This window comes from Dermochelys coriacea, chromosome 14, assembly GCF_009764565.3.
Source record: "Dermochelys coriacea isolate rDerCor1 chromosome 14, rDerCor1.pri.v4, whole genome shotgun sequence".
Lineage (NCBI taxonomy): Eukaryota > Metazoa > Chordata > Testudines > Dermochelyidae > Dermochelys > Dermochelys coriacea.
The window spans coordinates 38,024,478-38,040,725 of record NC_050081.1 but is presented as its reverse complement, the minus strand read 5'-3'; the positions used below and the strand labels follow the sequence as shown (position 1 = coordinate 38,040,725).

Here is a 16,248-nt window from a genome sequence, read left to right as displayed (position 1 = left end):
AGTGGTTCTCAACCTGTTTACCATGGTGGGCCACATATGCAGCTCCCCTAAGTGTTATGATCTCATCCGCCATGCCGGGATGTTAGGGTGGAAACCCTCTGGTGAGAGGAATGGAGATGTGTTATAATCCCCAGCCAGTCACTCATTGCTGACCCCACAATCTGCCTGCCTGCTTTTGACCTGCCCTGTCACCAGTGGTCCCTCTTGAAGAGGTCCCGGACCGGGCAAGGTCTCTGTGCAGCCAACTAGTGTTGCTGGGACCTTCGTGACAGCCCTTTGTGTAGCTGCGGTGCAACACAGACGATGATGCGCATTGTCGATGAATGCCTACTGACTAGGGTCAGCGGTGGGCTAGAACCGCATCACGCCACTGAAGATGCCATCGCTTGGCTAGACGACTATGCCCACGCTAAATACTTACCATTTGTATGTAGAGCAGCACTGGGTTAGGGTTAAGGTTGGTGCTATGGTAAGATAATAATAAATCCTTTTGGGAATCCTCCATGCAGCCACGTGGATTATTTCCTCTTCCAACAATTCCCCAAGTTGGACGGACATCTCCCACAATCCTGAGCAAAAGTGACCCACAACGCAATGAGACTAGGTTCAGTTTGCATGATAAGGGCTTACGGCTGGTTGTGAAAAAATAGACGAAAGCTTCCAAATTCTTGAATCAAGACTGGATCTTTTTCTGGAAGCCAGGCTGGAGTTCAAAGAGGAATGAACTCCGCGGAGTTCTTTGGCTTGTGTTATATAGGTCAGACTAAATCGGGGTAGTCAATAAACAGACCGCAGATCAAAGCCGGACCACCAGATGCTTCTGAATGAACCCTGACATCCTTTAATTTACTTATTTATTATCATTATTGGGTTTTTTAAATTCTTTTCCCGGGAGTCTGGACATTGACTAGAGCTTGACCAAGAGACTGGGATCTTGACAAAAAATAATTGACTACCCCGGGACTATGATCACAGTGGTCCAGTCTGGCCTTAGAATCTATGGACCTTTTTTCATTTTTAAAGTTTTTAAATGTTTCATTTATTAAATTTTTTTTTGTGTTTGTAAATTTTCATCAGAAATTTTTTTTAGAACTTTTTCATTCCCCCCCCCATTTTTTGGGGCAGGGGGTGTTTGTGGGTTATTTCCTCTTTCCACCCCTCCCCCTGATCTTTTCCCTTTCACCACTGGAAATAAAAGGAAGAAAGAAGGGGGGTGTCCTGGACTCACAGGACTTGTGCTCCAGGTCACCAGTTGCTAGGGTACCCCATCTCCAGGCCGCCGTCCGGGGTCCTGGCTTCCAGGCAAGGTCACACCTAGAGGGTCCTCTGCAACAACAAACCCTCTCCCACCACCTCGTTAAACATGAAACACACAGGGGAAACTGAGGCACATACCATAATTCACGTGAAACACTAAGAAAATCCTCAATTTTTGTCACAGGAGGGAAAGGAAAAATGCTAAATAACTCAATATTTTGTTTTTTAAAAAAACCCATCAAAAGTACATTTTGGGGTAGAAATGTCTGGTTTTGAAAAGGCTTTTTTTTTCAACCCCAAAATGTTTTACACTTTCACTTTTAACAGGTCTGTTGGGGCCTGTCATTGTGCACTATATTTATTCACTATGGAGGAAAGTATTGTCAAGTATCATCAAATTAAGGCATCTCAAACAGCCGCTATGGACTTGACACAGCACTACAGATATTCTCTGGCCTGCGTTACGGCCATTAGACAAGACGATCTAATGAGCTTCAAATCTGTGAAATTATTAATCATTCGACACAGCCACATTCTCCAGCTGTTTTCATGCTAGGTTCTAAACTTCATCGTAGGTCACCGGGGTGTAGATCACACTCAGAGCAGTGGGTGGGCTGGAAAGGTCTTCTGCAGTAGAAAGAAAAACTTCAGTGATAGGTGGGTGACTTTTTTTAGCTAGTCAATGAGCAGGGAGGTTTGAAGGCCAGCTAGGGGGCACTTGCAGCCAGAGCAGGTCATTGCCATGCTCTGCTCCCACGTACCAGGGCTACTGGTGAAAAGATTCGTGCTAGCTTCGCCAGAGCTAGCATTGAAAAACTGGCAGGATGGCGGGTACGGTGCTAGTGACTTGGGCTAGTGCCCTGAGCTCAGACCCGGGGGAAGGCAGGCAGGCTTGGACTTGAGTTGCTAGCCTGAGACAACATCCATGCTGCTATATTTAGGGTGCTAAGGGAGGGCAAGTCTGTTTAGCTACACATATAATGAAACAACTGCCCCAAGGCAAATAATAAATAATAAAAACACCAACTTCCCGCCCCTTGGACCATGCAGTTAAAACAGGCCAGAGAAGTTTGATTTCAAACGTTGGGAAATGCTGTCTCCCACCCCCAACACACACACACACAGAGAAAAAGTTGATGGGAAGTGATTTTTTCCACCATTTTTATCAACATTTTCAGTGGAAACTTTCCTCTTCTTGAGCAACCTCCCCACACAAAATCTTCCCCTGCCCCGCCCCCAGTTGCAACCTTTTCTTTTCGGGTGGGGGATTTTTTGTTGGGGAACGAACTTTCCAAACTTTTCGAGGAAAGCGGCTGCTTTCTACCCAAAAATAAAAATTCATGGTAGTGAAAACATTGTGATGGAAACCTGTCCACCCACCCTCTTTTCGAGCTCATTTCCACCTCTTGAGCTAAAATAGCTACACAGGCTTTGGACAGTTGGCTGCTGTGGGAAGCCTCCTCAAAGACCATTTGTTCTCCAAGCACAGACAAAAGCAGAGGGGCAGGATCTAGACACAGGCCCATTTGCACTGGCTCTGTATGGCTCCGGATTGGCATTTGCTGCCTAACTGAGTTAGGATCTGCATTGAATCGGAGTCGAGTCGAGCAGCCAACTCTCCTGGCAGTTTTGAAAAGAGCAGCAGGGGCAGAAGGTACAAATTATTCAGCCATTCGCCAAAGCCCACGCGGTGGTTGGAAGGTGGCAGGTTTCAACCAACACAATATTTCCTGGTGGAGGCGTGTTCATGTTAGCTCACACACAGCTAGGACGGTGCCTTCACACACAGCTGTTGCCCTTGCCTGCCATGGCTGATGGAGAAGTCTACAATTATGTAAACCTCTCGGCAGGCTCTCTGCCCAGCGACATGTCAGCCCCGGCTCAGCATCACAGTGAGTGCCTTTTACTTTGTGGTGTTTTTTCAGGAGTGTGGATTTTGGGAGGCTGGGATTCCATTTTTGCGACTGTAATGTTGATAAATAGCAGGTCTAGCAATGCATGAGGGGTCAGATCCCCATCTGGTGCAAGCAGGCATAGCTTCACTGACTTCAATGTATTAACTCCGGATTTAAACCCAGTCACTGAGATCAGAATTTGGTCCTAACTCCACTGACTTCAGTGGGGTTGCTCTGGATTTACCTCTGGTCACTGAGATCAAAATCCAGCCCTGACCCCATTCATTCATTGCAGGGGAGTCACTCTGGATTTGGAACAAGGTAACTGAGATTAGAATCCAGCCCTGACTCAATTCATTGCAGTGGAGTCACTCTGGATTTGGAACAGGGTCACTGAGATCTGAAACCAGCCCTGACTCTATGAAAGAAAATAATCTGAAGACAATCTAATGTCTCTTTCAAATCAGCTTCATCAAACCCAGCATCCAAAATGCTAAAATGCGTTCATCCTAATTGCATATTTATTTCATGGCATCACTACAGGGCAGATGTAAGTTGTGTGGCTGCCTTAATTGTGCATTTGCAGACCTGAATTCCTTTTCAGGGAAATCTTAACTCTCAATTTTGAGGCAGTGCTTGGTGGTAGGATGATTATAACACCCCTGGAATGCATTTACCATTAAATTAGAGATAAAATATACACTCCACCTTCGCTCCACCTTCACATAGATTTTTTTCTGGGCATCACTATGCAGGGCCAGATAATCAACAGGTGCATTACATCTGATTTGCACCAGCTGGGAGTCTGGATTTAGGTTAGGCTATATTTCCAAGATCACAGCTTTTATCATTTATACTCAGGTAAAGGAGAAAATCCCAGGAAATTTTCATTTTTAGGAGGGGGTTCGTGAGACTTGACATTTTAGTTAAAGGGGTTCACGGATTGTTAAAGTTTGGGAACTACTGCTCTAGCCTGTAGGATAAGGTCAGGGTAATGCTTTGACTCGCTTCTGGACTGGTAAACGAGACAGTGTCTCTGAACTCTTCCAAACCAGCTACAGTCTAAGAGCCAGATTGGCACCTGGTGTAAATCGCGATAACACCATTGGCAGCTACAGGGCTTTGCTGATTTATAGCAGCTGAGCATCTGGCCTTTATGCCTTGATTTATTTATTTATTTTCCCACAATGCTCAGCACCACAAGTGGGACCAAATTTGCAGGGGATCTCAGCTTTCATGTGGGCATCCAACTCAGTGGCTAGGTTTCAGGGAAGCCCAGCGCATTGGGTACTAATCTCTGGAAATCCGCCCATACACTGTCACAGCCGGAGTTGGTGTTGGACTGGGATCATCTGGAAAGCTGTCTCCTCAGACACCGAGCCCTGATTGTGGGTACTGATGCCTTGCAAATCTGGCCCTGAGCGCTGAGGAAAATGTGACCCCAGTGCTGAGTAACTGCAGCTTTACTTTGCACAGAAAATGATTTCATGCAGGCTGTGGGCATAGTGAAAGCAATACTCAGTTGATCACAGTATATTGTATAGCTCTGCCCTCCTGTGCCATCCCATTGCCCGACTGGAGTGCGGTCGACATGTACTAAGACCAAGACGAAGGAGCAGGGAGGCCCGGGGGGGAAGGACACTTGCCCAGAACTTGGAAGACCAGGGTTTAAGTCCTTTTTTGCACACGCCCTGTGTCCCCGGTACAACTGTTGCTGGGCTCCTGCGGCCAGTGCTGGTGTGCGCTGTTCAAGAAGGAGGTTAATGAACTAGAGAGGGGTCAGGGAAGAGCCACGAGAACGATTAAAGGGTTAGAAAACCTGCGTTACAGTGAGAGATTCCAGGAGCTCCATCTAGTTAGCGTAACAAAGAGAAGGTGACGGGGTGACTTGATCCCAGGCTGTCAGTACAAATATTTAATGACGGGCTCTTCAGTCTAGCAAAGCTCTAACACAACCCAAGGGCTGGAACTTGAAGCTAGACAAATTAAGGCTAGAAATAAGGAGTGCATTTGTAACAGGGAGAGTAATTAACCCGTGGAATAATTTACCAAGGGTCACGGGGGATTCTCCATCACTGACTGTTTTTAAATCAAGCTGGGACGTTTTTCTGACAGCTCCACTGAAGGCATTATTTTGGGGCAGGTGTCTGGCCTGTGCTATCTAAAGGTCAGACTAGATGATCACAAAGGTCCCTTCTGGCCTTGGTATCTACACAAGGTGGGGATAACGGTGCTGCTCTGTCTCAGAGCAGGGCAGGGAGGGTAAATATTTCCCGGGTTACGATGAGGCGCTCAGCTGCTACAGAAACAGAGCCAGATGAATTCCTTAGGAGGACAGAATTCTGTTACTGATTCCAGTTTCTTCTAGAGTCGGGCTGACTCCTGGAGGGGATAAAAAACAGCAACGAATTTTTAGTCCCTAAACCGATCAGCTATGGCTCTGAATCATAGAGGGAGCAGAGCTTTCGCTGAGTCACCATCCAGAGGCAGTCCCACTCCAGTGTTTCAGTGCAAGTGCCTCTTTTAGCTAGATGTCCTTGTTGCTAAGGTACCAGGCTAGCACGTGGGAAATCTGGTTTTGGTTCTTGGCTCTGCCACTGACTCCGTGTGTGGCCTCGATCAAGTCACTTAATTGTTATATGTATTATCGTGGCCTCTAGCAGCCCCAGTCGTTTACCAGGACGCCGCTGTGCTTGGAGCTGTACAAACCCGGGATAAAAAGGCAGTGCCCTGCCCTATGGCATTTCCAATCTGGGCCTAAGACAAGAGACAACAGAAGGTGACAGACAGATGGCTAGGGGAGAATAACGAGCCCATAATGGTCGCTGTGATGAGCTGTAGTGGCTGCACCCTCAGCCTAGCTGTTGTCAAGTTTTTTTGTGGGTTTCACAACCAAGGAGAGTGTTGGTCTCTCCGCGCTGGGTCTGACAGCTCCTCCCCCTCTCTAAACCGGCATCGCAGCACAAAGGAATCCCTTAGAAGATGATGCCTCCTGCACAGGTGTGTCACTGATCGATGTATTCTGTGGCACACTTTCATCTGACCATGTATTGCTGGGCTCGAGGCAGGAAATCCTAGGTGAAATTCTCAGCCCTGTGTGTTGCAGGAGATGAGACGAGATGATCGGAATCATCCCATCCAGCCTCAGTTTAGATATCTACTCAGAGCTGATGGTTTACACCCGTTTATTGTATCTCTGTATGATCATTAGCACATGGGTTTCAGATGGATAGCCGTGTTAGTCTGTATTAGCAAAAACAAGGAGGAGTCCTTGTGGCACCTTAGAGACTAACAAATTTATTTGGGTATAAACTTTTGTGGGCTAGAACCCACTTCATCCACTGCATTAACACACGTTCATCTCCCCCCCCACACACTTCCGGCAGTGGGTTTCCTGATCTGCTGAGCTGAGAAGAGCAGTGTCTTCTCCACCGCCGTCTCAGAGACTTTTGCAAGCAATTTGCTCAGCTAGCCACAGTCAAACAAGGGGGCTTGTTTCCACTGACAGGCGAGAACTGCAAACAGGCCAGGCCAGCGCGTTAAAGGACAGAGACGTCGCCTTGCAGATGTCAGTGGGTGTGGGTGCACCACAGACAGTTATCTCCTCTGGTGCATGCAAACCGGCTCTGCATTTCCCCCCTTGCTTCTTGCAGCTTGTCCGCAATGTCCGCTTTGGCATCGGGTCAGCTGCGCCGGGAACTTCGTCCTGCTGGGAGCTGTGATAGTGCTGGTGGTCCTGGGTGAGTAGCCCCCGGCTGTGGGTTTTGTGCTGCGGCCCAGCAACGCAGCGGGAACTCAACACACGTGGTTGGGGCGCAATGCCAGCATCGCTGAGCGGCAGCCTCAGGCCTGGGTGATACAGGAGGTCAGACTAGACGATCCAAATGGTCTCTTCTAGCCTTGAAATTTGTGATTCTGGGTCAACTGTGCCAGATTCTCAGTTGCTATAAATTGCCAGTGTCATTGATTTACACGGCCTGGGGATCTGGCCCATTGACTCCAGTGGAAATACATTGATTTACACCGCCTGGGAATCTGGCCCATGGACTCCGATGGAGCCATAGGTGCTGATGCCAGGGGTGCTCTGGGCCTCAGGCACCCACAGAAAAAAAATAGGGGGGGCTCAGCACCCATCAACCACAGTGGTTCAGCCTGGCCCCAGTGCTGGCTGCTGATCAGCTGTTGGGAGGGCAGGGGGAAGGGGAGGGGAGAGGGAGAGGGAGGGGATGGGGCAGGGGGAAGAGAAGGAGATGGGGCAGGGGACAGTGAGGAAAAGAAGGGGGAGGGGATGGCGAAGGGGAAGGGGGTGGAGCGGGGGCATGAAGAGGCAGAGCGAGGGTGGGGCACAAGGAGGAGAGGAGGAGCAAGAGTGGAGCCTCAGGACAGAGCGGGGACGGAGCACCCCCTGGGAAAACCAAAAATCAGTGCCCGTGGATGGAGTCACGGCCGATCTACACCAGCTGGAATCTGGCCTTGTCTTTTCCAATTTTTTGCTTCTTTTTATCTTGAAGTTTGCCAGCGCCCATCCCAGAATCGCCACACGGCAGCCGTCCCGCAGACCGCTCAGAAGAGCGATTCCTGTGAGATAAATCGAAACACAACAGTGTACAACTGTACATTGGAGGATTTCCGATCTTACCTGAAGCAAAACTTGTGTGAGGTGGAAAACAGCTCAGCAGGTAACCCCCGCGCATCCTGTATCCAGCCCGTCACTCACCCTCACTGTTACGCACCCTGATGTTTTCATAAAGCCGAGACACCTTCGTTCCCACCCCCTCTCTATCCCATCCCTCCTTTCCTGAGCCTCTGTGATATCGCCAGGAACCTACAGCCTCAGCTGCGACAGCTCGTGGCCAGTCAGGGTGGGCAGAGCCCTGGAAAATACAGGCAGCTGGAGCCATAATAGTGTAATAAGATTTTACAGTTCTTTAGCTCATACGTGTATTACATGTGTAGCACCCAGAGGCACTAACTGAGATCAGGGCCCCGTTGGGCCGGGCGCTGCACAGACCCACAGGGAGAGACAGTCCCTGCCCCAGCTGAGATCAGGGCCCCGTTGTGCCAGGCGCTGCACAGACCCACAGGGAGAGACAGTCCCTGCCCCAGCTGAGATCAGGGCCAGCATTGACTGACATTAGCATACTCCCTATTGAGCCCTGCAGCACAGCGCCTCTTAGCACTGCACTGGTGCATTGGGGTCAGCAGTGGATGCAAGGTGAGAGTGCCCCCATTGAGCCTCTGATGGCCCAACACAGTGCCCCCAGTGCCACACTGGGGCTTTGGAGCCAGTAATGGCTGTGAAGGGAGGGTGCCCCCTCCTGAGCCCCCCCGCTCCACTAGCCTGCAGTACAGCGCCCCCTTGCATCACACGGAGGTATTGGGGTCAGCACTGACTCAGAGCACCCCATGGTGTTATGATCTTGCCACCCTCCCCAGAGCTCTGCCAATGCACTGCACGTTGTCTCACTAACACACACTGAGTGGGAAGGCTCCGTGCGTCTCTGCGGGGGAAGCTGGTCAGAGCTGTTCGAATGATCAGACCTGTTATTGATACTGTTCCATTTCCCCATCCAGAGGGCTCCGAGTGCAAACTCTGCCCCAGGCACTGGGTGCCACACAGGGACAAGTGCTACTGGCTGTCTGAAGAGAATCAATACTGGAGCAGGGGCCGTGATGACTGCTCACGGAGGGGATCTCAACTGCTAGTGATCCAGGACCAGGAGGAGCTGGTAAAGAAAGTGCTAAACTTCACCGTACTTTGTCCTTGTTAATGAGAGCAGGTCAAGAATCCCTTTTTATTTTTCTATCAACAAACTTTTGAAAGCAACATTTTCATTCACAATTTTTCTATTTTTCCCTGGAAAATTTTACAGTGAAACGAGATGTTCATCTTTTTCAGAATTTTGACAGATATTCTCCATTTATTTTTAATAATTTTTAATTTTTTTAGCAATTTAAATTTTCAGTTGTGCACACTTATGGGTTATAAGTATTTTTATTGTTTTACATTTCCACAGTTGTGGGAAATCATGGGGCAGGGGCAGACACTGGGCAGGGAGGTCCGACCATAATTATTTAATGACAGTAGACATTGAGATTCAAAACGGTAAAGGTTTGTAACCATCAAAATATGCAAAGTAAGAATCCTTAAATCAAATGCTAACTTCTCAAGCAGTATTTTTCTTATTTTGCCTCTCTGTAAATTTTTATCATCATCAATGGAAATATTTTTTCATCAGTTTGTGTGTCTACAGTGAAGTCGACATTTACCAATAAAAATCTAATCTTTCCAAGCCTAAATATACTGAAATCAATACATTAATAATAGATCCCAAAGCATTTTACGGTCTTAAAATGATGAAGTACAAACTGGAGACAGGGATTGTTCAGCTATCACTGGGATGCGGCTACTTCTGGGGTGGGGCAGCTGGGTAACAGCTGTATAGCAATGCTGCACAGGGTTTGTTCACTCAGTACAGAATCATGCCCTATATGGAAAGAGGTGCAGTAGCTGGATAACAGCAAAGAGTTTGCCCAGAGCTGAGATGTTACTAATTATTCATTAGAGCTGTGTTAAAAAAAAGCCAGAAAAAAAATTGTAAAAAAAGTTTCATTCAAAAACATTGAGAATGTTTACTGAAGTTCACTGAAAATTTTAAACAAAATTAATCAAAATCTCAGTTATTAATTAGTAGTGTAAGTTATTTGTTATGTTTACAGTACTTTCAATTGGCGTTTCAGCTAGTCCTGGTTTGTCACCAATATTAGTGATCAAACGCCCAACTAGAGATCAGGTCTCATTCGCATCATGAGCAAAGGAACCAGAGAATTCTACCTTGTTCTGTTCTCTCTGACCCTTGTCCATTTCACAGGAGTTCATACAGAATACTACAAGAAATCAAAATCCGATGTGGATTGGACTCAACATCACATCCCCAGGGAGGAAGTGGACCTGGATGGATGGTTCCCCATTAAATCAAACACGGTGAGTGTTTCCTGATTAGTATTTGACATCAGCCTGCAATAAGTATATAGAGTGAAATCCCCATTAAAGCCAATGGCAAATCTGCTGGTGAAGGATTTCATCCATTAATTTTACAGTATAAAGGCCTCAATCTTGCAAACACACATGGGTTTAACTTTAAGTCTCATTGGAGTGAATGGCAGCACACAGGGGAGGAAAGGTCAGCAAATATATAAATGAATCAGGGTCTTTGTTTGCATGGGCTCATCTAGGGTTGCCAGCTTTGGTTGGCTGAATTCCTGGAGATTTCATCACATGACATCATCTTTAATTAAAGATTAATCTTTAATTCCTGGAGATTCCAGGGTAATCCTGGAGGGTTGGCAACCCTGGGCTCATCAGTCCTTGGCAGAACTGGTCACAGGTGCCGACTTTCTTCTTTCTGGGGGTGTTCCACCCTTGCTCCACCCCAAGGCTCTGCCTCCACTTTGCCCCTTCCCCCATGGCCTCACCCTCACTCTGCCTCTTCCCGCCCTGGCTCCGCCCCCTCCCCTCAGCATCTCCCGCCTGCCACTGAACAGCTGATTGGCGGGTGGCTGGTGGGTGCTGAGCACCCACTATTTTTGCCCCGTGGGTGCCCCAGCCCCAGAGCATCAACGGAGACAGCACCTATGGAACTGGTTACACAACAGGGGAAACAATTTTTAAAGTCATTTCTTGTTTTTAATCAACATTTGAGATTTCAGAATTCCAAAGCTGATCGGTTTCAAAACTCAGAAAGTTCCAACTACCTCAATAGTTGGTCAAAAAACTAATCCTAGAAAAAAAGTCACACAAATTTCATCAAAACTTCCCCATTTTTTAATTGAAATTTGAAATTGACTCAACTTTTCATTTTCCATTTTCCACTGAATGCATCCGATGAAGTGAGCTGTAGCTCTCGAAAGCTTATGCTCAAATAAATTTGTTAGTCTCTAAGGTGCCACAAGTCCTCCTTTTCTTTTTGCGAATACAGACTAACAGGCTGCTACTCTGAAACTCAACTTTTCATGTAAGTTTCAAAAGTGGAACATTTGCAGGGTTCTAAAGCTTGGCCTCTTTGAAGGAGCACCAGCATTAAACACTGCGCTGCAAGTTTCTGTACCATGTACATCTCTTCACCAGGTCTGGACTTAAACATACCAACTTGCTTTACATATTAGCTTACCTAGGGAAAGACTAGAGTTGATGGCTGGAACCCCAGCCTCCTGGAAGGGAGGAGAAAAGCTGCTCTTCTTCACCTCTAAACACACCGATAGTGACTGTCTCCTTCACTCCTTAGATTCACGGTATTGGGTTCTGCTGAAGAGAACAGCTGTGCTGCAGTAAAGAAGAATCGGATCCAGTCTGAAATCTGCACCACTGACTATAAATGGATTTGCCAAAAGGAAGCTGTGCTAATTTAACCGGGTGGATTGGTGACCTCTGTTTGAATAGGTGGAATGCAAAACATCTAGTGTATTTGTCTTTATTACCACTAACAAATTTTCAGGTAGGGGAAATCTGGGCCGCTCCATTAAAGTCAGTGGAGCAAGAATGATTCACATCAGCCTGGGATCTAGGCTCACTGATTCAAATGGAGTTATGGCTGCTTTCAACCAGCTGGGGGTCTGGCCACATTGACTCCAATGGAGCTCCCCCCGATTTATACCAGCTGGGGATCTGGTCCTTTGGAAGGGTTCTAGATTTACAAAATTATAAAAACACTTGGCATCTAAAATTGTTTTCAGTGTATAAAAATTAATTGATTCCTGGGACATCATTATGTGCATTATGGTAGCGCTCAGATCAGGGCCCCATGGTGCCGGGCGCTGCCCAGACACACAGCCACAGACAGTCCCTGCCCCAGCTGAGATCAGAGCCCCATTGTGCCGGGCGCTGCACAGACACAGTATGAGATACTCCATGTCCCAGAGAATTTACAATCAGAGTCTGAGATTCCAAGGCCCCTGAGGGTGTCAGGTGTTCAAATCCCAATGAAATTCAACTCTTAGGCTCCTCTGAAAATCAAAGCCTAACTGGACAGAGCAAACATTACTATCTACATTTAATAAATGGGGAATTGAGGCCCAGTGATTAAGTGATTACAAGGTCACAACAGGAGTATAAAAAAGAAGGTGTGTCTACACTACAGGAACTATAGTAACATAGTGAGATGCTGGTATAACCCTGTAGTGTAGACGCAGCCGACAGCAACGGGAGGGGTTTTTCCTTGGTGCAGAAACTTCACCTCCCTGTGCAGGTTGACAGACGCACTCTTCCATTGACCCAGTTGTGTCTACACTGGGGGTTAGGCTGGCTTTGCTCCTGTGCTCAGGGGTTTGGATTTATCAGACCTCTGAGAGGCCTCGCTATGCCAACTTACATTTTGAATGTAAACCAGGCCAGAGCCAAGAACTGGAGGGAGAACGCTTGTGCTACAGTTCAATGTCTTATCCACAAGGTCCACTGATGTTGACGGAGCTATGACAGCTTACGCCATCTGAGGATTTGGCCCATAGAGTTTAAAGTAGTCTCAGTCCATAGGCGCTGACTCCGTGGGTGGTCCGGGGCTGGAGCATCCATGAAAAAAAATAGAGGGTGCTCAGCACCCACTGGCGGCCCCACCGATCAGCTCCTCCCGCTCCCTCCCAGCAACTCCAGCCCGCTGCGGATCAGCTGCTCAGTGGCATGCAGGAGGCGCGGAGCGGGAGGGGATGGAATGGTGCGGGAAGAGGCGGAGCGGGGGCGGGAAGACACAGGGTGGGGTGGGGCCATGGGGCGGAGTGGGGGTCGAGCACCCCCAGGGAAATGAGGAAGCCAGTGCCTGTGCCTAAATCCCCTGCCAATTGTTGTGGTTTTTAAAAAAACGGTTGTTCTCTTCTTGGCACAGGACAGATGCACAAACAGAGGCACTGGACTATGGTGCAGATTTCGGCCGTTACACGAAGTACAGTTAAATGAGCAAAGTAACCAAAATAAATATAAATTCCAGAAACGGAAGGAAAAACGCCGTAGATTTTTAAGGCCAGAAAGGACCATTCCGATGATTTCGTCTGATCTCCGGCATAACACAGGCCGGAGAATCGCATCCGGTGATTCCGGCACGGAGCCCAATCCTTGTGGCTGAGCGACAGCTCTTAGACCAACCCAATCGTGAGTAAAGAGCTCACGCGATGGCGAAACCACCATGTCCCTCGGTAAGTTGCTCCGATGGCTAGTTCCGTTCACTGCTAACAAAGAGGCAGTTTATTTGCAGTCTGAATTTGTCTTGCTTCAGCTTCCAGCCACGGGATCTTCTGCCTCAGTGTGTTTGACTCGAGATCTCGATTAGCAATGCTCTTCCCGTGTAGACTGTGAACTAGTCTCTCCTGAACCTTGTGTGTGATAAGTGAAGTAGACTGATCTCTTTAATGTCATCCACTGCCCGGCATGTTTGCCAGAGCTTAAATCCTTCTTGTAATTCTCTGAAACAGCTGCAATTTTTCAAAATCTTTGTAAAGAGACAGCTCTGACCACCTGAGGTAGTAAGTTAAAAAAACCCTCGCTCATCTTAAAGTGTGATTCAAAGTTCTTAGTTGATCTTCGACACCTCCGGAGCACAGTTGACCACAAAAGAGCAGATATCGCTTCCATCAGGCGACGAAAAACACATAGCACTATTCCACTGTATGTGTGAAAGGCGTCTCTTAAATGCTCATTATAAATATAGTTACAATTACCAGGCCATAGCCCAGTGGTCCCCAAACTGTGGGGTGGGCCCGCCTAAGGGGGGTGCAGAGGAAAGTTTGGGGTGGCCCGGGCCAGCCCCCATGTGGAGCAGGGAGGGAGTGCCATCCAGCCCCACTTTGCCCCCAGCTCTGCCCCGCCCCCAGCCACAGCTCCAGCCCTGGCCTTGCCCCTGGCTCCCGGTCCCAGCTCCGCTTCTGGCTGCAGCCCCAGCTGCAACTCCGGCTCCGGCCATGGCCCCGCTCCCAGCCTCAGCTGCAGCCCCAATCCCAGCGGGGCAGGGACCAGGTAAGGAGGGGGGCCGGGTGGGGCATGACCAAAAAAGTTTGGGGACCACTGCCATAGCCCCAGCCAGCATTAACTGGCCCAGCTTCTTTGACTTCTACCAGCTGGAGATTTGGCTCTAACGACTCAATGGAGCTCTGGCCGATTTACTGGTGACAGTGAAGTGTATTTTTATCACAGAAGCCGGGCGCTAAGAGGAACTGCAAGTGAACTCTGGCTTCCTCTGCTGTCTGCACCACAGCACATAGTCAATATTGTGCCATGGTACGTAAACAGATTTGGATGTGTTGACACCTCCCCTTTGGAGATACAGGGCCTGATCCCCAGTGACTACGTTCCTCAGCTCAGGCTGGGATGTAAGCCCCCTTTTTGCTTCCCCTATTCTGGGTCTGTGCAAAGCTCTGCCTGCCCCCCAGTGTAAATCAGAGCAGCTTCAAGGCTGCTGTAATCTACAGTCTGTTCTCTATTGGCCTTAGGTAGCACAGAATAGGTGTAGCACAGTGCATTGCGACCACATCCTCAGTCCAGCCCCTACACCAAGAGCCTAGAAGCAGGGTACGTGCAGGGCCCTTATGCCAGCTGCGCACTGTGGTAGTATAAAGGTGAGTGTAGCCGAGAATCAGGCCCCGGGCACTGCGGAATATAGGTTAGAGTCATGTAACCTTGGTGTAAGTGATCCCTGGAGTAAATCTAAGACCCTGAAACAGTAGGCAGATCTCTGCGCCAACGTGGCAGCACACTGAACTCAGGATCACGGGTCTTTGGTCTGAAACAGCCTGTCACATGAGCTTCAAGGAATGTTGTGAAATATGTAATTTACAAGTGTGTGTGTGTTGCGGGGGGAGGTGGGGAATGTTGGATTTGTAATTTGCCTGACTTATTGCAGGCAGGGCCTATATTAAATTGTACTGCTGCACTTAAGGCATATTATTTGTGATGCATTTTCAGGTTATTGCAGGGGGGCTGGAGTGTTAGGAATAGGTGCCCCTCTTCTAGCAATGTTTTGGGGGGGTTTTCTAAGGAAATTGGGAGAGAAAGTCAATGAGAACTGGGCCCACAAGTCTCTTCAAATCTCTGCCCTCCCCCCCCCCCCGCAATACATCTCACTAAATAAGCATCTAGGCTGGAATTTTCCAAGGAGTTTAAGGCAGTTTGGTCCCAAAATCCCGTCGAAAGTCATCCCATCCTGAGAGACTGGAGTTGGGAGGGAAACTGGAAATTCCCTCCCATGGAAAATTCCACATTTTCAACAGAGAGACAGTATGTATGTGTGTGTGTGAGTGTGTGTGTGTTCCAAACAAGAATTAATGGTCAGCTGTGTGATACTTTCCACAGGAGGGATTGTTTTAAAAAAATTCAATTTGGGAAGAATTTTGCAAAAACATCCAGTCCCACCTCCCCAGCTCCCTGGCATCCCAGTGGGGGCAAACTTCCAAACCGGTGGGAAGCACTGGGAGACCCAGCTCCCCACCTGACACAATGCTGAGGACCTGGGAGTCTAACAACTCAGGCTCCTGAGAAGGCCACTTGGTGGGCTGCTGAGGAGCCAGGCAGGCAGGAGACCAGGGAAGTTTCCATCCAAACTTTTGTCAAAATAGACGCATCCCTGCAGAATGTCTTGATTTTTGATGAATCACCCTTTTCCCGACAGGAAAAACAGCCTGTTGAAACATTTCTGCCCGGATCCATTAGTGACTCTGTAACACACTGGTCAGTACGTGTCACCGGTCATTGTCTGCGCCTGCTCCACAGAGGATCTACGTCTGTTACACTCTTTGCTACAAAGTCTGATCCTACAGCTCAAGCTCATGGTAGCTCATGCGTCTTGTTCTGTACACTCCCTGGCTCAACTCCTGGGGTGTCAGCCAAGACAGCAGCTGTTACATCTCCACTGGGACACCCGCAGAAATAAACACACACCTCTGAATGCAAGGACTGCTGCAGGACAGGCAAATCTCTAGGGGTCAGGTGACGATTCACAAACTACCAAGTAGCATCTGACAAAACAGCACATTTATTGGGTGAGGATGAGGAAGATGAAGGAAAACCTTAGATCCGCATATCCCACAAGAGAGAGAGTTTCCCCCATGCTACTTAAAA

At 48.3% G+C, this 16,248-nt stretch overlaps 2 protein-coding genes across 2 annotated transcripts in view; both read left to right on the top strand.

Annotated features, from left to right (window-relative positions):
• The window catches only part of LOC119842888 (killer cell lectin-like receptor subfamily B member 1A), a 98,330-nt gene that overhangs the window by 44,294 nt on the left and 37,788 nt on the right, over positions 1-16,248 (top strand). The gene's annotated exons all lie outside the window — the stretch shown is intronic.
• LOC119842979 (killer cell lectin-like receptor subfamily B member 1B allele A) lies at positions 1,546-12,224 on the top strand. Its single transcript, XM_038371865.2, has 6 exons — positions 1,546-3,149; positions 6,806-6,892; positions 7,664-7,831; positions 8,727-8,881; positions 10,025-10,137; positions 11,438-12,224. The coding sequence occupies exons 1-6, from the start codon at positions 3,005-3,007 to the stop codon at positions 11,559-11,561; spliced, it is 792 nt and encodes a 263-aa protein (XP_038227793.2). The 5' UTR covers positions 1,546-3,004; the 3' UTR covers positions 11,562-12,224.

Coding starts and splice junctions, on each gene's coding strand:
- LOC119842979 (XM_038371865.2), top strand. CDS start 3,005: ATGTTAGCTCACACACAGCTAGGACGGTGCCTTCACACACAGCTGTTG. Junction 6,893..7,663: donor GATAGTGCTGGTGGTCCTGG/GTGAGTAGCCCC, acceptor TTTATCTTGAAG/TTTGCCAGCGCCCATCCCAG. Junction 7,832..8,726: donor GGTGGAAAACAGCTCAGCAG/GTAACCCCCGCG, acceptor TTCCCCATCCAG/AGGGCTCCGAGTGCAAACTC.